Source organism: Callithrix jacchus, chromosome 4, assembly GCF_049354715.1.
Source record: "Callithrix jacchus isolate 240 chromosome 4, calJac240_pri, whole genome shotgun sequence".
Lineage (NCBI taxonomy): Eukaryota > Metazoa > Chordata > Mammalia > Primates > Cebidae > Callithrix > Callithrix jacchus.
Genome location: NC_133505.1, coordinates 171,911,997 through 171,934,125, shown reverse-complemented (window position 1 = coordinate 171,934,125; position 22,129 = coordinate 171,911,997). Strand labels below are relative to the sequence as shown.

The 22,129-nt window shown below is 38.8% G+C and overlaps 1 protein-coding gene across 13 annotated transcripts in view; it reads left to right on the top strand.

The window, feature by feature from the left end:
- The window catches only part of PDE10A (phosphodiesterase 10A), a 684,633-nt gene extending 664,254 nt beyond the window's left edge, over positions 1-20,379 (top strand). For all 13 annotated transcript variants that reach the window (XM_078370444.1, XM_008995354.5, XM_035297766.3 and 10 more), the window contains 4 exons: positions 4,076-4,187; positions 7,955-8,035; positions 10,747-10,835; positions 13,665-20,379. In XM_078370444.1, coding sequence (XP_078226570.1) covers positions 4,076-4,187; positions 7,955-8,035; positions 10,747-10,835; positions 13,665-13,767 — 385 coding nt within the window. In that variant the 3' untranslated portion in view covers positions 13,768-20,379. The remainder of the gene's footprint in view (positions 1-4,075; positions 4,188-7,954; positions 8,036-10,746; positions 10,836-13,664) is intronic.
- Positions 20,380-22,129: the final 1,750 nt, after the last annotated feature.

The window sequence follows — 22,129 nt, the reverse complement described above, 5'->3', positions numbered from 1 at the left end:
GTACTCTGTGAGACCATGTGAATGGTGTTAACTCCAGGGATAACACAAGGATTCTATTATCAACTTTAATAACAGCAGTTCCCTCTGTGGTACTCATTTACCTGAGATTCATTTTCCATTCATTTATAATTTCTTTTTCTCTCTGTAATGGTATTTTTAAAAGAAGCAACATATTTAGGGTTTTATTAAATTAAGACTTTGGAACTTAAAGTTTATTTTAATGAGATAATTAGTATATCATGTTTATACTTGTATGAAAGTCATTTATGTCATTGGAAACTAAGATTCTAAAATATTTTCTAAGATTTTGAGTATGCAGCTGTTCAAATAATATTTTTAGAAAAACTGTATTATCCTTAGCCTAGTTTAATGTTTAAAAAATTAGTCAAAATGGGTCACATTTTGATGAACGTATAGTAGTTACTACAGATATGATTTAAACTACTCAACCCAGTGATTTAAAATCCCTTGAAGATGAATTTAAAAGCAAGATTAAAAAATTATAAGATGATAATTTAAAGAAAAAAGAATTTAACCTAGTTTCTTTTCAGATTCTATTCATGACTTTATTTTAAAATAAAATAGTTAAAATGAGGCTAGATGACAGCTTCTAAACAAACCTCTACTGTGCATCCCCCACACGCCTGCTCTTTCGTTAACCACTTGGTATCATTTAACCACTATAACAGTTGCAATTAAGACTACCTCATAACAGAAATCTGGTCCTTGCTTATACATCAGTATACTTCCGAATACACAAATTCAAAAGAAATTTCAAAGAGTCCCGATAAAATTAGAGAATGAGTGTTCTTTTCCAACAAAATAGCATATCCTTGGCTGGCTAAGTTTACAGAGTGCACCACATGGGATTGGGGGTGATGTGGGAGGGCTGGCCTTCCTTCTTGCCCATCAGTAACTCACCTGAAGTTACACAGGCTGCGTGGCCTATTTTGCCTTCCTTTGGTAAAGTTCTGTGATTCCATGATCTTCTGATGTTGGAAGAAAATCTTGAAATAAGATGCCACTGAGAAGGCAAACATGCACGCTAGGGAGAGGTGCCTACCTCTTTCAGGTTGGAATATCCACACACCTATGATAGAGCCTCTGTTCTTTATCTACCCCACTTGGTCTGGGATAATTAATACATGAGAGTCGGGGAGAAAGGAAGGAAAAGGAAAGGAAGATGGGAGAGAGAGAGGCTGTGCTTTGTAACTCTTTTGGGTGTTAATAATTTGCATTTGGCTCTACTTCTAATGTCTGGAATCCTCCCACTCCCCCATCCCACTACTGTCACCAGAATTCAAGCTGCCCTCACCTCTCATCTGAACTACTGTAGTATCCTCCTAAGTGACCCCTCCAAATCTGCCCTTGGCCCTTCCCAGGTCTGTAAGTCATCTCCACCCAGCAGACCTGAGTAATCCTCTTTAATACCTGTATCAGGCCACTTGCCTGGGAAAAGCCACCAAGATTTTATCATCAAACCTGGAATGAAACTTAAACTCCTATCTTGTGTCCAGCCTGTTTTGCGAAACTTAACTCCGTTCAGTGTTTCACCTCAGTCACTGTCTCAGCCAGAACACCGTTTCTTTCTGTTCCTCAAACCTGCCTGCCTTGTTTCCACATTAGGACTTCACGAGCACTCCTCTCTGCTGGCCCTCCCTCACAGATTTGCACGTGGTGTTCCCTCTCTCTCTGTCTCTTACTTGCTTCATGAAAGTTTTGACCTGTTGATCATCTGCCTTTCCCTACTAGAACATTAGTGCTATGAGAACAGGGTCTGTTTTGTTCTTTGCTATAAATGCCTGATACATTCAGCCATTCAGAATTTTTGAGGACAAGTGACTGTAGTTAAACTTTCAGAAATGATGTAAGAATCATTCTATCTTAGGCATAGTGTTGGGCTCTCACTTCATTGTTTTTAGTGACTAGGTTATATGAGATCATACAAGACTATGCTTAGCATAAATGCGATCCCTTTCACAGCGGGTTATTTAAGCAGATTTGGAATTAAGTATCTATACCAGTTAGCAGTTAGTTCTACAGTCCATTCATGGATAGAAATACAATGTTGATTCCAATTAATATTAATATTTCTGTACTGCCAAGGCCATCTAACAGGTTTGTAATTGGGAGTAAAAAATGAGTAATTATATTTATTAAAGACATTTAATGCCAAATTTCTAATCTGTTCTATTTTTTGTGCTTTGTCTAAGTAATTTTGACAGTGAAATCTAAATAACTATTTTGTAATTCTTTCAATTCTTATATTGGCAACTTTATGTTCGGAATAATTTCCAGCAAGAAAATTGCTTTCGTGTACTTTATAATGCCCAATTCCATGGACATTTCTTTTGTTGTACAGATTTATGCAAGTGGTTTTATGAGATAAAGTAAAGCTTATTGGATTATTTCACCATGATAAGCATTGCTTATTTTGGTGAATATAAATGAATGAAATTGAATTATTTTAAACATATGAAGTAATTATTTGTAAACAGTAGTTTTTCACATTTGATTTGTGTTTAAATGAATTTACCTGTTGAAAAAAAGTCATATATATATATTACTTTAGAAGTCCAAATCCAAAAATAAACATTCTTCAAGGCACACAGTTCTTAGAAAGTACTTCATTAAGAAAGTCTTATAGTTCCCTGATCACTGTAAGGGATTTGAATCTTCACGTGGCATCTGTTTGGGGTTACAGGAAGGTTATGCATATGTCTAACCAATGCTTGTAAAGTGATTTAGTCTGACCTATAAGGGACCTGAAATCCTCTTGAAATGTGCCCTTACGAAAAGTAAGGTGACAAAAGAGATGATTATTTGAACGGGCTAAAGGAAGTGAGTTGATGGAAAATAAAGAACTCTGTGATTCATGGTAATATAAAAATCAGGGTATTCTGGGTATCCCAACATCTTAACTTGAACTGAGATATGCTAAGAGCACTAATAAAGCAGAGTCTCTGCCAAACTGACAGATAGATGCTGCTAATGTGCTGTCTGCCAGGTCAAGACAGGCCTGGGAGCTAGGGGAGGACCCCACAGATGGAGAATGTGGACCTAGAAGAGGTGAGGAGGTGGTTATCTGCAGGGATTGCTTGAACTCATTAGAACTGAGATGGGAGCTAGAAATGAAAGCATCGTCTCACTCATTACACACTTTGTAATCTTGTTGATAATTTGTCTTTTACAGTTATGTAACGTGCTTTTTAAAAGATAAGGTTATACCTTAAACTTTGTTAATTACTACCACTTAATTATTCTGTTAAGTATAGACTTCACATAGATAGCCACATATCACTAGACCAAATCTATTCAAATTGTAGGGGATAGATCTTTGAATTTTTTAAAGTTACTATTTTTCTTCAAGGGGGAAGATTAAACCAAGCCCTATTTAGAAAATAAAGTCAGACACGGAGCACATAGTTACAAATGCAAGCGGCTGAAAAGGGAAAAGTCATTTTGGTTGAAAGGCAGGTGTTGAATAGCTGCTAATGGGAAGCACAGTGTTTCGAGGCTGCACCCAGAGCACGCACTTGCACGGGGGAAGCGAGGAAGCAGGTTTCACAGCCACCTTCTCCTCTGGCCTTGCCACAAATTCCTGTCCTCTTAGAAAAGTCATTTCATATCTGTGCACCTCAGACTTTCCTAATATAAAGTGAAAGGATTGGGATAGATTTTCTCTTAAGATACCTTCCTGCTCTAAATTTCCAAAATTCAATGAAAATGAAAGCCTGGTTCATAGCCGCCATGAAAGTGTACCAGGGGATTTAGATGACAGCCTAGCCAGAGCCTACATTACGCTTGATTTCTTCAGGAACATTGAGGCAAAAGGAGCACATGATGCATTCCTCATGGGACTCATGATAGAAGCGGCTCTCATATTTAAATGACACCAATTTCTCATTCCATTCACTGTCCTAGCTGTTACGTGTATGTGCTCTTTAATGCCGTCATTCTTCCTTCATGAAGTAATCCGTACTTAGGCTTCACTCCTGAAATACGAAAGTCTTTCTAGTCCTTATTAGAAATGTGCAGATGCTATGCTGACCAGTCTTATATTGTTATGTTCTAGAGACCGTGTGATTGGTTTGATGATGACTGCCTGTGATCTCTGTTCTGTGACAAAACTGTGGCCTGTTACAAAATTGACGGCAAATGACATATATGCAGAATTCTGGGCTGAGGTATGTCCTTGATTCTCTTATTAACATAGATGGTGAGGAGAAATTAAATGTATGGATAAACTGCTAAGAATACCGTGGTTGTTCATGTTGATAGTTACTTTAGAAAACTGTTGGGAATCATATACTGAAGGATTAGCAGTTATGCAGATACAAAGAGAGAATGATCATTCTTTTCCATGTTACTTGCATATGTGTCTAATTCTCTGAGCTCAACTGAAAGAGTTTAGGAACTTATTCACTGAACAATGGCGTGACAGTTATCTTACTTAACAGCTGATAGTTTGTTCATTCAGTAGGCATTGCCGGCCATCTACTTTAGACAGGCACTGGACAAAGTACTCAGAGGATCCCATAATATGGGATATATCCGCCTACAGTTAAATATTCAGGAGAATAATTGTTTTGCACCATAGACATTGAGAATATGTAAACATAATCAACAGTCACCTCACCTGTAAACTATGAGCTCCTCAGAATGTTTGGAATGTTAATTCATAATACTCCTGAAGCAACACGTAAATGACTTAGATTAACACCTTTTCTTGACTGAATTATGCAATTTATCAGTAATGTGCATTGTACTGCTCAGTCTGCTTATTGAATTGTGTGTAAGTGAGTAGAATGTAATTCTCCTACCCAGTTGAGTCACAAATACCTAGGTCTTTGCGTATTCAAAAATTACTTTGTGAAAAAAACTATAACTCTTGAGTACCTCTTCTGATTTGATGAAATAAAAGTAACTTTGGAGGCCAAAGCAGCTGGTGATTCAGTCATCTGTCTCACTCATATGAAGAAAGTATGTAAAACATGAATAGCAGATCAGCCAGTTTAGTGGGAAGAGTGGATCATGTTCAATTACTTCATAGAAGTAAAGCCAACGTATTTTTTACTGTAGGAAGATCGCAGGCCTTGAGTTGATTGTACTCCTGGCATGATTTCTCCCAGAATTCCTTTACATCATGTGTGCATGGTTTCGCATGAGCTTCCTCTTTATTTTATTGTGTATGTGTCGGAACCTAGAGTGATGTAGATGTACATAGATGTACAGTTGACCCTTGAACAGCACAGGTTTGAACTGCGTGGATCCACTTCTATGCAGATACTTTTTAGAATATATTGGAAGATTTTTTTGGAGATTTGTGACAAAAATACAGAACAATATAGCCTAGAAATGTTGAAAAACTTTAATGTAGGTATGCCATAAGTGTATAAAGTATTGTAGATACTAGTCTGTCATTTGCTACCATAAAATACACACAAATATATGATAAGTTAAAGTTTATCAGAACTTATGTACACACTATTATAGACTGTGGCGAGAAATGTAAACAAACCTAAAGATGCCATATCAAAGTGTCACTGCATGAAATTCACTGTAGTACATATGGCACTACTGTAATACTTCCGTAGCAACTTCCTTTTGCTGTTGTGGTGAGCTCAAGCGTTGCAAGTATCCACTTAAAATGCTGTGCCTGAAGTACTCTGTGATGCTAACCATCTCTGAGCAGTTGTCTCCAGTAAATCATTTGCTACAGTAAAAAGTGATCTCTTGTGGTTCTGGCATATTTTTCATTGTGTTAGTGCCATACCGTAAGTCCTGAATATAACACCACGGCACCTGTACAGTTACACGAGGATGCTGGAAGTGCTCTCAAGAAGCAAAGAAAGGTCATGACATGACAAGAAAAAGTGGAGTTGCTTGATAACATTCCCTGGATTGAAGTCTGCAGCTGTGGTTGCTGACATATTAATGTAAACAAATCCCATGTAAGGATCATTTTTAAAAAGAAAAGGAAATTCATGAAACCATCTCTCCAGCTATGCCAGCAGGAGCAAAAACCTTGCACTGTTTGTGAAATAACTTTTTATCTCACACTAAAAATGCACCTTTTGTTTAGGTACAGGGTTGCTATGAGAAAGGCATAACTATAGATTCTAATATGATTTCTATATTCTAGATGAATGTGGAAAACGCGCAGTCACTAAAGGACAACTTAAAGCAAAAGGAAGGTGCAGGATTAAACGCTGGAGATTTTAATGCCAAAATGTGACCGATATGTAATGGAGACTTTTTTCCCTTCCTATTATTCACTGGTTATTCAGTCCACAGACGTTGATTTGGCTCCATGCATGCTCTTAGGTGCAGTCTTCACTGACCTCATCATAGTCCATAGGAAGAAGCAGAAATATATTCAGCAAGTCTGACAGTTGATCCCAGTATCTATAAAGTCCCGCCTTTTCTCTCCATCCTCATGAATTCCCCTGCTTTGGATCATCACCAAATCATGCCTGGGGTACTGCAACTTTCTAACTGAATCCCCCACCTTTACCTTTTAGAATCTGTGCAAAAATAATGAATAATGTGGTCTTTGGTGCCAGTTAGCTTGAGATTAAAAGTCTGCTTTGTCACTTGGTATTTAACCTCAGGCCAGTGTATCAGATAGGGATGATGATAATTCGGATTCCATCAGTACCCTGCATCAGGTCCTCTGCCGTAATCCAGACCGAAATCGACTTCTGTGTGGAGAGCCCATGTGGCCGGCCCACTGCCTGTGCAGACATATTTCCCGTCTCAGCCCCTCGCTGTCATGTAGGTCTTTGTTCCCCGCAGCCTCTGCCTGGACCGCGCTCCTGTGCTCTGCATTCTGTTACAGCCTCGGATTGGCTCAGCCCTCCCTTATAGGCATGGTCCATCACACTGGGTTCTTTTCCCTTTTAGCCTTTTTGTTTCGAGAACATATTCAAATCTGTTTGCTTAAAAGCTGCCTTGTTTGACATGTCAGGTCTTGGAGAGCAAGGGGCTTAGTATGTCTCTCTCACTTTGGATACAAAAGCAAAAAGTTTGAGACCACTGATTTTTAATTAAAGCAGTAACAATGGAGCAGCAGCTGTGCTCGAAGTGGCTTTGCTTTGTCAGGACGAGTGCTTTGGTCCTGTATATAAAAATTCCTAATTATGGTTATAGTAATTTGTTTGTAGGCCCTATTTTAGCAAGTCTGGGAAGGTTTCTAGACTGTACTTCTGATTTCTGAAAACGTGACTGACATTACTAAAATAATAAAGAGATATGAGGGAAGAGTGGGGAGTTAGGAAAAATAGGAAATCTTAAGGAAGATGATTTTAGCAAATTTAACTTAAACAACTAAAAAGCAAGATAATTTATAAAATCTGTAAACTGGGAATAAGAGATCTTAAAGTATTTCATGAGGGTTAAATGAAATAATATTTTACAAATTCCTTAGCTCAGTGCCTGCAGCACAGTGAATTTAGTAGCTATTATCTGTAATGGTAAGTCAGGTGATGTGTGTAGTCAGTTGTTCTGTCTTTGCTAGCACATTTTAGCAGACTATTGTTTATTCTTCCTCTGTAAATACTCCTCCGGAAAGCCACAGTTCACTGAGTTCCATGCATTGGAAGGTCATTTGAAAGACAGAAGGGCCTGGCGGTTATTCCGTATCTTGTTATCATTGTTCCTTCTGGCTGTTTACTGTATCTCCTCTTACTATCACATTTTTTACTAACTTCTGCAAAGTGAAACCAGTAATGATGGCTGGGTTTCTGGTCATTCAGTAGTGGAGAAAATCAAGATAAAGTACAAATAATACTACATTAAGTTTTTCATTATTTTGACATTTTTTTCTTGGGTTAACAACCACAAATATTTGTTTTGAAGAAAATGAATGAGTAAAGGGAATAATTATATAATATGAAAATTTTGTAACAATTTGAAATTTGAGAAAGCATGATTTTCTCCCCATTTATTTTAGGGTGATGAAATGAAGAAACTGGGAATCCAGCCTATTCCTATGATGGACAGAGACAAGAAGGATGAAGTCCCACAAGGCCAGGTGTGAATCATTAGGGTAAACTATAACTGCTCAAGTCAAATGGTTTACGGTGCATCAAATCATATGTGAATGGAAAGCATATGTCATCTTACGATATGTTAAGGATAGTCGAGGCAGGTCTGGTGGTTAATTAATATAGAAACTTTAGAAATGTATCTTATAGGAGGTGAGAACTAGAAAAAGAACAGTTGTTTACCCTGGAATAATCGCTACTCAGATGAGCTTACTAAGACGCTCAGGAAAGCAGACTCTAAGAGTTTATACTTTTAATCTGGGTTTGAGCACCACCTCCAACCAGTGATTCTGTTCCCAAGGCCAGAAGCCACAGTGAGGAATCCTGAGGGTCTGGCTGCCTTGTGGACTGGAAGGACTTAGTGTTCAGGGGACAGAACCCAGAACCACTTGAAACCTTCTCCATTTAGACGGAGTTTGGGGACAATAAGACCAACATTAGGAAATCTCTGTGGATTTAAAGAATTCATCCTGCCTTTGCCATGACTCCTTTCTACAGCTGCCATGCAGTCAGTAGGCTTTCTTTCCTGACTTGAAATAGAGTGGGTGGATGAATTTGAATTGCTATATTTTTAACAAGCAGAAAATATTTTGTCATTGGCTAAACAAAGATATTTTTGGAGAGTTACATTACAGATTTTGATTCAGGTCCATTTTTTTCTGACAAATAATACTATTTTAGTACATTTTGCATTTTGTGTCAGCATAAGTTGACATTAATTATCCTCTTTCCAGGTCTCACTACATAATTTATTTTTTTTCTAATGTTTTCAGAGGTCTTGTGCCACATTGTTTTCCATCTCTGTATGTGTGGTATAACGTATTTCTGAGAGTATGGTTTTTGTTAACTAATCTAATGGCATAACGGAATTTCGTTGTGGGCAAATAATTATGATACAGATAAGTTTAGAAAATGTTTCAAAAATTCACAGCATGATGGTTTTTGATAAGTTCTCAAATTTCCCTGCTTTATTTAAAATTAATTTATACAAAATTTAGGCATGTCCACAGCTCACAGAGGGCACCAGCACAACAAAGAGGCTGAATGAATGGGCATTGCCTCCACTCATGTCCCTGTCTAGTTTTTCTGATGGCGTGCTCACTTTTCCTTCTTGATTTGAAAGGGGTCCTGAATACCCGTCGTGTTTACTGCAAATGTATTTTGCAGTTTTTGTCGCTTTTTACCAGTTTATGGAATTTTCCCATATGTGGAGTCACAGCTGTTAGTCCTTTCTGTTTGGTGTCTGCTTTTCATATTGTATTTGAAAGGTTCTTTCCCACTTTGAGATTAAATATATTTGCCTATATTTTCTTTTGTTACTTTTTTATGACTCTACATTTGATTTGTTAACTAGTTTGGAATGTATCTTGTTACATGATTTAAGGTAGATATCTAAAATTATTTTCCATCCAAATAGTTAACAGTCATCCCAACAGAATGCATGGGATAGCTGGAAATTTCTCACTGATGCTGTCGGCCTATGAGTTTTATTCTAGTGTTTTTAGTTATGATAATAGTTTGTTTTAGAATAGTCTGATTTTCATTTACAAAATAAGAAAGGTTTAAAGAAAATTTTCTACAATCAGTTAATATTTTACCAACTATATTGCTTTTAAATAGTTGATTACTGTGAAATTATTTTTTGCCACAAAATGAAATGCTCTAATTTCTAATAATTAATATCTTTTTTGGGATCTTCTGCCCCATGACATCTGCTAAATATTAGAATAAAAAACCTCTGCATAAACCATAAAGTTAAAAATGGAAATAACACAGGCGCTATTCTAGTAAGAGCGCTGTGACGAAAGACTTTATAACAGAAGAAAGCAAGAAGGAACCACATAAATTAGAGCCTTCTGTATGCACTGTATGCATCTCAGTGAAATTCAGTCTTTTAAGGAAACAGGTGAGCTGTGGTTTGCTGGTCACCTCGTCTAGAGATCTGATTTTATCTTGTACATGTTGCAGCCACTTGGCCAGTGACTTATAATTAGGCAATCCGTGTTCTCTGGCTAATCATGTATCTTTTACATCTGGCCTTCAATAGGCCAGTCTGAGGTAGCATCGTTTATTTGCATGGTAACTCAGAATTCTTAATAAAATTGTTTAAAGTACTACAGATTTTAAAACTTTGAAATCTGATATATTAAAAGAACAGTAAATGGAAAGAGCTATGATAAAACCAATGACATGTATTTTAATGCAAATAAGAGGGCAGGGAGGATGAATAAAATATTGGGAGACCACACAAGGCACCGAAGCCAAGAGTAGCAGCCAGGCAGAGTATGCTGCGGTCACCCAGAGGGCAGAAAGAGCCCTGCGTGCGGAGGAATAGCAGGCTGTGCTCTCAGGTGTCTGCAAGGAAGCACTGAGGGCACCGGAGACAAGCACAGACCTTAAGTAGCCACTGGTGTATCTACTAGCAGAACGTCATTTAATGTACTTGGGTCTTAGATTTCAACAGGTATTAACTTTTGTAATATGTTTTGAATCATTATGTGTTTTATTTCTAGAATGCATTTTAAAATACACTCTATAATAGTATTCATGGAACCCAAATATCACATACAGCAAAACTAGAACATTTCATCTTATAATTAGGCTTCAGAAACAGAACATTCACTTAAGAAAGAGAAGTATCACTAGAGTCGCTAATGTGCACTTTTGTTTCTCGTCCGTGGTTTTTGCACCGAGGCAGCTTGGGTTCTACAATGCCGTAGCCATTCCCTGCTATACAACCCTTACCCAGATCCTGCCTCCCACGGAGCCGCTCCTGAAAGCATGCAGGTATGTATAACAGTTGAAGCTGTAACGATATTTTTCTAAAACCCTGAGATCTGTATAGGACTGTTTTACTCCATCGGTGTGTTGTGGGCTGTGTGTCTGTCTAGGTGTCAAGTTGTTGTGCTCAGGGGCTCAGGGCCTCCTTGCCTGGCTTTCCCAGGGGTGTGACTTATTCCCTTTGCTTCGATTCTCCTCCAAGATGGGCCTCAGGCACCTGGGGTGCTCGGGCAGCTCCTTCGGGCTGCACTCTGAAGAGAGGGACAGAGGGAACAGGCTGGGGGCTGGGGCCAGACCTAGTCAGGACCCAGATGACCAAGTGACTGGGAGGGTCTCTGTCTTGGTGTGGGGGACCTTTCCTGCTTTCTTACACCAACGTTCAGTCGGGGTGGGGTACTAGTTGTTTCTTTCAGAAAGGGAGTTTGTGCACTCCTTGCAATGCCAACTTAGTTTCAGGCCTTATGAGAGCTGCATCTGTGCTGAGGGGACCTTGTGACTGGAGTCCTCTGACCTGGGATAGAAAAGTCTCGGCCAGGGTGCCTCATTCTGCGAAGTGACGGATGGAGTGGGTCCTGTAAGAGGAAGAGGGCCCCAGTCTGTCCCTGCGCAGTACACTATGCATCTGTGAAGAGTGTCTATTTGTATAAAGTCTTTCAAGTGTATGTGAAGTGTCTATTCATATAAAGTCCTTCATACACCAAAAAGGAGGAAAATGTTTTTATGATTATTTTGTGGAGGACCTGCCCAATGCTGTTTTTAAAAAGACAACGCAGTGGTGTCTATTCAGGATGCCTGTGCAGGAGGAGGCTGACTAAATCCCACAGGTTCTTGTTTAATGGAAGAAGGGGACCTTAAGTGGATAAGCCCTTCCTCTTTAAGTCTATTTTTTTTTTTTTTTTGCCTTCCGAAAAGACATTTAAGCCATCTGTTATCTTCTAGAGTCATATTTCTCCCTATTCCTTCCTCATCCTTTTTAAGAGTGAACTCAGTTAAGAACCTTGGATAGTTTTAAAGATTTTCATTTTACTTTATGAATTACCTCTGAGGAAGTCAAAGGGTGACAGCCAGCAGCCATGCATGTGAGTCCTTTGCAGGTGAATTGGCTCAGGGCCATGTTTTAACTTCTAAGCCATAGCTACTCCTGGGCCGGGTGGAGTGGAGACACTGTAGGAGGGCGGAGGACAGATGCTGGCCAGGGAGTTTTACACAAAACCAGAAACTTAATATACTCTTAATTTCTGCTGTCGAAACATTTTTTTTTTTTTTACTTTTTTCAAGGAAAACAAGACCAATAAGCAACATTCAAAAGTTTATATATATATGGTATTTAAGAGATGGTTTCTCCTTCGTCCCTGCTTCTGTGGAGACGAATGTAGCATCCCACCTTGTTTTGTTGAGCCTTAATCGACCTTAATCCCTGGTGCGTTTATTAAAGTCTTAACTTACTGCAAAGGCCTAAGTCATCATAGGAAATACAGAGTGTGATTTCAGATGATACTCGAGATAATTGGGTTATAAAAGTGTGTGTAGAATTAAAGAGAAAGTGGAATATCAATGTAAATTCCAAGATGTTTTAAAAAACTAGGCCATCTTCAAAAGTCCTTTCTGTCCAGAAATCCTGTGTGTTTTACACCAGGTATTTGGAAGCCAGGGCATGAGTGTTGACTATGCGTGCCCAGCTCTGCAGGGAGCTGTGGAGGCACCTTCCCAGTGGAGCTCTGAGAACAGTGTTCACGTGTGGGCAGCTCCGCCGCACTCCTGCTGCCGGAACACTTGGCTGGACCACAGAATCTCTCCACGGCCATTTGAATCTTATTAACACTTAAAAAGTTTACGATGTATCATTGATGTTCAAGGAAACATACCAAAATTAGTGTATGGCTTTTTCCAATATATCAGAAAGTTTCTAGGTCTGGAAAAATGATACTTGATGATAGGTTACAAAGGTTAAAAGGGCCTTACTTTTCAGTTATATTTTAGGGTTTTGTCTATCTGAATGTGGCTTAGCCTGTTTGCTAAAATAAATTTGAGAGAATTTTGAAACTGTGCCTCATAGGAGTTTTGTGTTTGCCAATACCAAGATTCCCTTGTGACTTTACACCGGAAAGTGGCCAAGGGCCCTGCTGGGGTAGCCTTGTGGAGTCAGATGGTTGTGCGGTGGTTGTGATCATGCAGTTAGAGATGACAGTGCCCGTGACACCTGAACCACAGACACTGCAAGAGAAAGAGGAGAGGACTAGAGACATGAGGCTGCCTCGGGTGAGGTGTTAGCAGAGCACAAGCACAGTTTTACTGTGACAAGAAAATTTCAAAAGTTTGTGCCAGGCGTAACTTAGGATGACTATATATGACACAGTGTTCAGAATAAGAACCAGTGTAAGGTAAGGAGGTTAGAGCCCTCCAGGGAGACGCACTCTCCGCACTTCTCAGTAGGAAGGTTCGTGTTGTCACCCAGTATTCCTCCTGCTGTGGCATCTCCTCCTTTCCACCACCCCGCAGATTCCTCAGAAGTACACCCTAGGGTTCTTTCCCTGTTCAAGGTCATCCTTCTTACTAAGAAAGGACATGCGCTCAGCCTTAGCATTGTTGCTGCTCTTGTGGGCCAGAGCAGATGAGCCAAGATGCCCCTGACCCCTGCTGCCACTGAGTCTCTTTCCTGGGCAGCCGTCACAAGAGCCCGCCTGGCCGTGTCACACTAGTGACCATCAGCTGTCAGAGGGCCTCACAAAATGCCGCTGTGCAGAGCTATGGCACAGAACTGTTTGGTTAGTGTTCAAGACAAAGTCCAGAACTCCTTTAATAAGCTTCACCTGAAACTGCATCTTTGATCCCTAGGGATAATCTCAGTCAGTGGGAGAAGGTGATTCGAGGGGAGGAGACCGCAACTTGGATTTCATCCCCCTCCGTGGCTCAGAAGGCAGCCGCATGTGAAGACTGAGCCCTGATCACCCGACACGCTGTCCCACCCACAGATCCTCATCTTGCTTCTTTGACATTTTTCCTTTTTTGGGGGGGTGGGGGGAACCTACACCTGGTAACTGGGGTGCAGACCTCTTCAAGAAGGTAGCGTCAAGTAAATAAGTCAAGCAAAGGACTTCCTGCCAGTCACTTCTGTGAGGCATCATAGACACTGAACAACCAGGACCACCCCATGTTCAGAAATCAGCTGGCCAAGTGACTCCATTTGACTTGCAAACCAGCCTTTTCTAATAGGCTGATATTGCTGAGGCCTTAATGGAAATGGACAAAAATTCTTCAGAAGGGCAGGCATGTGCGCTCCCTAACGGGCAAGCGGTTGCAAGGCGCTATGGCACCGGCGGTTAGCTGTTTCGGTTTGCGCGTAAAGGGCGAGTCTGGCTACCCAAGGCAGGATTTCCAGCGGGGGCGCACAAGCCTGGGGAGGGGAGATGGAAGCCGCAGCGACTCTGAAGGCAGCTCCAGGCTGGCTAAAGCGCTCCCTGGTTCGGAAACCGAGGCCTGAGTGCTCGGGCTCCACCTGGCCTGGTTCAGCCCGCGACCCACGCAGCTCTGGATTCCAGGCAGGAAGCTCGAGGGTCAGGGAAGGCACCTCTGCCGGTGAATTATTCACCCCGTATTGAGTTATTGTGACGCCCTGTGGCTTTGGGAAACCTCTCCACAACCAAGTGGAGCCACAGCTCTCCGCTAACGAAGACATCTCGCTCTGTCGCCCAGGATGGAGTGCAGTGGAGCGATCTCGGCTTATTGCAGCATCCGCCTCCCGGGTTCAGGTGATTCTCCAGCCTCAGCTTCCCAGGTAGCTGGGACTACGGTCGTGGGCCACTACACCCGGCTGGCCTAAAATTTCTGAGTGAAACAATTGCTTAAGATTTTAGAATCAATTTCCCTTATTCTTATTCTCTCTGCAGTTTAAAAAACAATGTCTAACCCAGCAACGAGCTTTTGACGGTATGTCTCATTTTGAAAGGAATATGAGATCATTGAGTTGGACCCAGAGAAACAACTCAGAGAAAACTTCCATTAATGAGAACCCAAAAGCTGATGGCCAGACAAAAGGATGAGAGGAAATGCTGGACCTCCAGTTTCTTATTAATGGCTCAGCTTTTTTTTTTTTTTAGCTTTCAAAATGTATTTTAATCTCATTCCAAAAAGAAAGAAAATTTCTAGATACAAAAAAATATATATATAGTCAGAAGGGGCACTTTTCCATTGTATCTTTCTAATCGGGATTGAAAGTGGTGCCATTAGGGTGTTGCACGTGGGCTCTGACATCAGTGCTGCTTTGATGCTGTTGGTTATAAATAGGAATTTTTACACATTACTATCGTGAATGTTCATGTGTGACCTGCTTGTAATTAACTTGAGTTGTAGTCCACAGCCTCAGGACAAATGTCATTGAGGTTACAGAGTAAGCAGTGATGGGAAAACGTCAAATTCTTATTTCAGAGTTTCATGAATTTAGTTAGACAGACTAAACATATTCTTTTAAGTTCAAACTAAAGGGCTGAGTTGAGTACATTTAACACTAAAAGAAGTAGACCTTAAGAGACGAGGTATGCGTTACAACAAATCTCAGAACTTCAAGCATCAGTTCAAAAGATGACAATTTTTAAATTTTTTTTCGTTGATGTCTTGGCAGTTTTACTGAACCCTTTGCATAAAGAACAAAATAAAAGCAAGGCACTGTAAATTTTTTTAACAGACAACTCTTATGGATATAAAGTGTAAATTTTTCACAATGATTTCTTTGTATTTTCACTTTGTGTCATTGCAGAATTTTAGACTCACATTTACAATGAAAGGTTTATTCGTAACATGGTTTAATTAAAGTACCACACATTTCTTTTTTAAACATCAAACCATAAAATGTGTCTTTTGTGATTTTACTTTGACCTGCTGCATTCACCTCTCATTTATCTCTTTCCACATGCTGCATGGTCATATTTCATGAGCTTTCTGTCCATGGCACAGAAACAGAAGCAGGAAGTAGGACAATCATGTTGGACCTTGTCTCCGTTCTCTTTACTCTTCTCGCAGATCAAATCACTCCATAGAAACCTGTGGTTTCTTCTGCATGGCTTTTTGGTTGACTAGTATTACTATACAATGTAAGTGTTTTGAACAATACAAAAATAATACTCTGCACCCCTTCCTACAGAGATGGTAAGGTAGTCACTTCTGGTGTGTATTAATACTTTAAAGATTTTTAGCACAATGACACAGTAACCTCCAACCCTATTTCTAACCTGAAGGAATCAGACAGAGACTCACTCAGCAGGTGACAGGCCAATCATAATGGATAACTTACTCACTTTTCACGTGGCAGGAAACTGGAATATCACTTTTAATAAAATAAAATTGAAAAAATGCTTCTACATATTTAATACCATAGGCATTTTGTTCAGATGAGCCTGGTTTGTGCAAAATGAAATCAGAGGCATCTACAGCATGGTTTATTTATGTTGTAGCAGAGTTGGCTCTACATAAGCACTGTTATTATTTGAAAATTAACACTGTGTCCAGTTTTCTTCTGGGCTTCTGAAAGTTGCCATCTTCCCTACATGGAGCTCCATTTGCTATTTTAATTATACACTATGACATAAAAGGTAATAACTAAAGGAAGAGAAATACCACTGTGGCTAGATGTATACACACACATATATCTGTGGAAGGATGTAATATACATAGAACACACACATAGATGTATATAGGATGCACACTCATATGTATGTAGACATATACATACATGTATATATGATACACGCATGGATGAGAGACAGAAGGAAGGAGAGGAAGAGAGAATCAAACATGTCGGAAAAAATACAAATCAGCCCGTTCTTCCATTCCTTAAAAACAATGACTTTGCTTGATGGAAAATGCATATTACTTGATAGTTGACAAGAAAGTGTCATTTTTTGTTAGTGTATTCATATAATTGAATTTGAACAAGTTGCATATTTTTCTGCATACAAATTTATGAAGCTGGATTCTACCAAATACAACTTAATTCACAAAAGTTAATTTAGTCATCTAATTTAACTTGGGAAAGGATATGTTATTTAATATTATTGTTTACAAAAATTTTAAAAGAGTATATGACTTCCGTTTTTTAATATAGAAAATAATTATGGAGTTAGGACTCTCATGGCTACTTTTACATTTTTAGGTTATTACAAAAAATTCTCTTAATTTATTATAGGCAAGTGTATTATGTCATCTCTATTTTGAACAGTTTCCCAAAGGAATGTGATTGGATTTACTGGTTGGTTAATTTCTTGGAAATATTGTCATAGTAGAAGCACAGCTTGAACGAAAGACTGTATTTTGATATAAACTGTCAGTATTGCTTGTACCACGTGTAAGATTTACTTAGTAATCACAGATGTATGTAAAATAAAAGGACCTAGGATGCAGGAATATTTAGTTAATAATTTGTTTTGAAAAACATGCAGTTAGGAATATTTTTGTATTTTGTCAGATATGTTTAGCAGAGTTCTATTTCTTGTCTGAGTTCTATTTCTTGTCTTTTTCCCAGATCTTTTCTTAAAAGAAAAATATGACACCAGAAGCCAAGACATGGTTTTTACTAACAGCAGTTTTGATGAGTTCTTATTAAGGTCATATTGTATTGCACCAAATTTTCCACCCAGTGTAAATTTAGTAACCAGCTATGAGGATATGTAGGATATTCAATTTGCAGAAATTTATATTGGCTATGTTGATTTGTAATAGACAAGTTTTATAGTCATATGCAATTATCCCATTACCTTTTGGACATAGCAAATATGTTTTTTAGCTAAAAATGTCCTTGGAAACATAAATGCCTGCCAATAACATGAAATATTGAATTTGGGCAATGTGAATTAATTAATTAGAAAGGGTCAAAGGAAACGCAATGGATGTGGCAACTAATTCTTAAAAACATCCCTATTACTAGGGCAGGGACTCTGATCCATTTCCCACCTGTGCTTCTCTCTAAGAGGTGTATGAAAAACCCATCTTGCAACATAGACCAAAATATTAGACACAATTGTTCCCATTCCTGACTCTTCAATGGAAGGAAGGTACAGATGTTTACAGGGGTGCCCCACATGACTTGTTCTCACCACAACAAAAGCAATGAATTGGAAACTAGATTTGTTCAGTATAGGTTTCCTCTTTTTTGGCATGCTTTTTAGATTTTATTTTCATTTTGTAAAATCTCAGTTAATTTTTCTTTACTGTTATATTCGTGTATATGAGACATGTTTGTACAGGATATAAGTAGATGCATAAATCCTTAGATACCTGGGTTTTTTTTTTAATAGGTTTAGGTTTGGGTATTGTGTTTCTGGTCTTTTAACACAAAATTAAGGTTTGAGCTTTAATAGGACTAAATTATTCACCATGCCTTGGCCTGTGCCTTTATTTTAAATACTGCAATTTTACTACTTCATTCTTATATTTATTATTTTGCTTTTCTTGCTTAACTATAATTGAAAACATTTATAGGCACTCATCTACAGTTCATTCTATCAAGTTGGATGAATAGGACCATTCTCTCTTCATCAGATTTCTGTCCTTTATTTGACTTCATTAACAAATACCCTGGTGACTATAACCAACGAACTGTTCAGATTCAGTCTCTTCTGCAAGAACTTCAAAGAACTGTGACTGGTTATGGTGTGATTTTGGGGGGTTTCCCGTACCTAAGCATGATTTAGATTTTTAAAATCACTTCTCTCTACATATTTCAAACATATGTTTGCTTTCTACACTTTGCAGATTTTATTTAGGATTTAATTCTTTAAAGACTATATTCATTTAATCACTATAGTGGATCTCTTCTATTGCAAGTATTGCTCTGATTTTTAAATTGCTGTAAAATGTAAATCAGCCGAGTATGTCATCTGTTAGTTTCCCCATGCTTTCAGTGCATGGCTGTGAGATTTTTACATGTGCGTAAGTATTTCGCCAATACACGTATTGCTGACTTCTTTAGCCATTTATATTACGTTTCAATTAGTAATATCCAATGCAGTGCACACTTTTTTGGTTTTTTTCAACGGAATAGTTTGGTTGTCTGAAGCATTGGATGCATTTTATATGATAAAAATGGCAAGAAAAATAAGAAAATGTCAGCAGTGTGCTTATTCTAAATTAAGAAGATAGAACAAAGAGAAAGACACCAATGTCACCCGAGGAACACATTTAACATTCAAAGAAGCAATGCTGTCCTCACTTGATGTTTCTCTTCTCAACCCAGAAATGGAGAGCAGGGCTGGCAAAGCCCCGGAGAGCCCGCCTGCTCCTTCCTGCCAGTGGGAGGAAAGTAACCAATGGCACGAAGAGCCAGGCATGGCCCTGTGGGGCGAAGGATAATGTCACCTCAGGACCAAGGTGGAAACTTAGAGCTGAATCCAGGGTTGCTAAGTAGGGAAGTCAGTTTACACATTTAAATTTTCATCTGATATTTTTGAGGTACTGCGTGTTTGCGAAAGTTTAAGTAGAAAGGTTTTGTTTCTATTGCAAGTTCTAAAAGTATTATCTAATACTCTAGCCCCGCTGAAATACCATATCATGGGCGTTACGGCCTTCGTCTTTTTCTCTAGTCACCTTAATGCCCAGTGCTATGCTGTATCACAAATAGCCTATATAAGTGACATGTAGGAATGTTATTTTCCATATGGTCTGTTGTATGGTGTATACGCTATGTGTTTATTTCGTGTGCAAGTTGAGAGTGCAATAGACTTACCCAGAGAAGGTGTTTGTATACAAGGCCCCTACCTATTTGAAATTACATGCTTGCCCAACACACTGTGAAATAGTTACCAAAATTTGTACAAGTGCAGCACCGTCATTCTTTCTGAGAAGACAAAATGGCTTTCTTTACATGAACATATGAACAACAGAGATCCTAGATCTATATGTAGCTAAGGCATCTAAGAGTTTGCTGTTGATAACCTTGCTGACCAAAAACTACTGGAGAGTGATACAGGTTACAAACCATCGAAAATCCAGTGCTCATAAAGAACTGACTTGTGAAGACAATGAATCTGTGTCCAGAATTTTAATAGGCTCTCTATTGGAAGGAGAAAGAATTTCGAGTTAACAGTATCTAACTTTATCATAGTTGATAAGTTAGGAAATTTTAAAAAATGATTTTGTATGTATGACAAAAATCTTTGTAAAATGCGCAAGTGCAATAATTTAAAGAGGTCTTAACTTTGCATTTATAAATTATAAATATTGTACATGTGTGTAATTTTTTCATGTATTCATTTGCAGTCTTTGTATTTAAAAAATTTACAGTTATGTTTGTATAATAGAACAGTAATCATTTACTATTATCTAAGCAAGTTGTAAATAAATTCATAGTTCAAACAGCCAGTATATATGCATATATGAGTGTTATATTGCAAAATCTTTGTTTTACCTACATGGTTAGAGCAACAAGAGTTCTTTTGTTGATATGTAATTATACACATAACATATATATATGTATAATACATGAAATATATTTAGAAATGTTCATAATTTTAATGGATATCCTTTGGTGTGAATAATTGAATACAGAGTTTTTAAAATATCATCTTTCACGGATATCATTTGCTCATTTTTGGGGACGATAACAGACATTTCACAAAAGATCATTTGAAAACTCTCCAGGCCTTGTTTGCCTAGAAAGCACCAAGTGTACATTGAATTAATGTGTTTTGTTTGCTTCACTCATTTTCTAGCAGACAGCACAAGACAACATCAAATGTTAAATGTTGTACGATGATTTACTTACTGGAAGTCCGTTCTGTAATTTTAAAAGTTCAGATACTGTGTAGGGAGGCTCTGGTGCTGCAGCGATGGCTTCAGATTATGGAGCCAGCAGCACAGAATTCCTACCTGCAGGCTTCCCAGGAGCTTCCCTGGCCCTCGGAGTCTTTCTGGCAACAATGCAAACGCACACTCACTAAAAGCACACCCTCGTGAAAAGAGAAGTGCTGGACAAAACACAGTGGCGCATGTGTGTTTCTGTGTACGTGTTTGGATTCTTTCTGCTATGGGAAGGAACGCATTCAGGGCTGACACTGCACATACTGTGTACACAGTGATAAGTATACTCATGGTTTTATCTTTAAAACTCTGGATAGGCCAGACACAATGCTTCATGCCTGTAATGCCAGCACCTTGGGAGGTCAAGGAGGGCGGATCATGAGGTCAGGAGATTGAGACCATCCCGGCCAACACGGTGAAACCCGATCTCTACTAAAAATACAAAAATTAGCTGGGCATTGGGGGCATGCCTGTAGTCCCAGCTATTTGGGAGGCTGAGTGAGGCAGGAGAATCGCTTGAACCCAGGAGGCAGATGTTGCAGTGAGCTGAGATGGTACCACTGCACTCCAGCCTGGTGACAGAGTGAGATTCTGTCTCAAAAAAAAAAAAAAAAACCACTTGGTAAAGAAATTATGTTTTTATTTTGACTATCTCTGCCTGCCATCAGATGAGTAGGCAAATGATAAATATGTAAGATCAAAAAGTTAAATTTTATCCCTGGGTCTTCCCTAACCTTAAACATATTAGAGGTAAATGTGAGAGGTTTTTGTGTGTTTGTTTTTTAAGAGAGCTTAAATATATGAATGTTCACAGTCCTGTGAATTAGAAGGAAAAGGAAATCTCCAAAACCAGACTCTTATTAACGGAATGCCCTCTGGAGGCACAGCACTGTACATATGGTAGACAGGATTTTTGTAAATATTTATTCCCTGCGAAACAATCAAATGCTGTGCTAAAAATAAATTTTCTGAGCTAATATATCCATAAAATTAGTAATTCAAGTTGCAGATTGGCCCTCTGTAAAGCTGATCCAAATCTGAATCCTCATGATAACTATGCATACCTTTGATTTTTCCATCAACTGTAATGCAGCAGCATTGAGGAGAGTAACGTTTCTCCATCACATGTATTTCCTGATGCAAAAAGAATCCCCAGAAGCAGCACTTGTCAAACAACAGCCCACAGCTGATGCCATTCTTATAAGAGAAACTAAGCTTGATGAGACAAACCAAACAGAAGCATGCCCCTGCCCGTCTACAGCTTTCTCCTCTCCCACATCCTTCACCCACTGTCAAAGACGCCTTCCACGGCGGAGCCAGACGTTTCCTTGACAGTGACAGACTGTGACTAGAAAATCAGGAATTTATTTGAAATATCAACTTCCAAATTCCTAGCTGGCAATTGTACATATTCAGATCATGTCTAGCTTTTCTCTGATGTCTATGTCACTAATTAGAACTCTTGCTCAAAAGGATGACCTTGGGGCATGGTAAGTAGTCATTAGAAAGAAAAT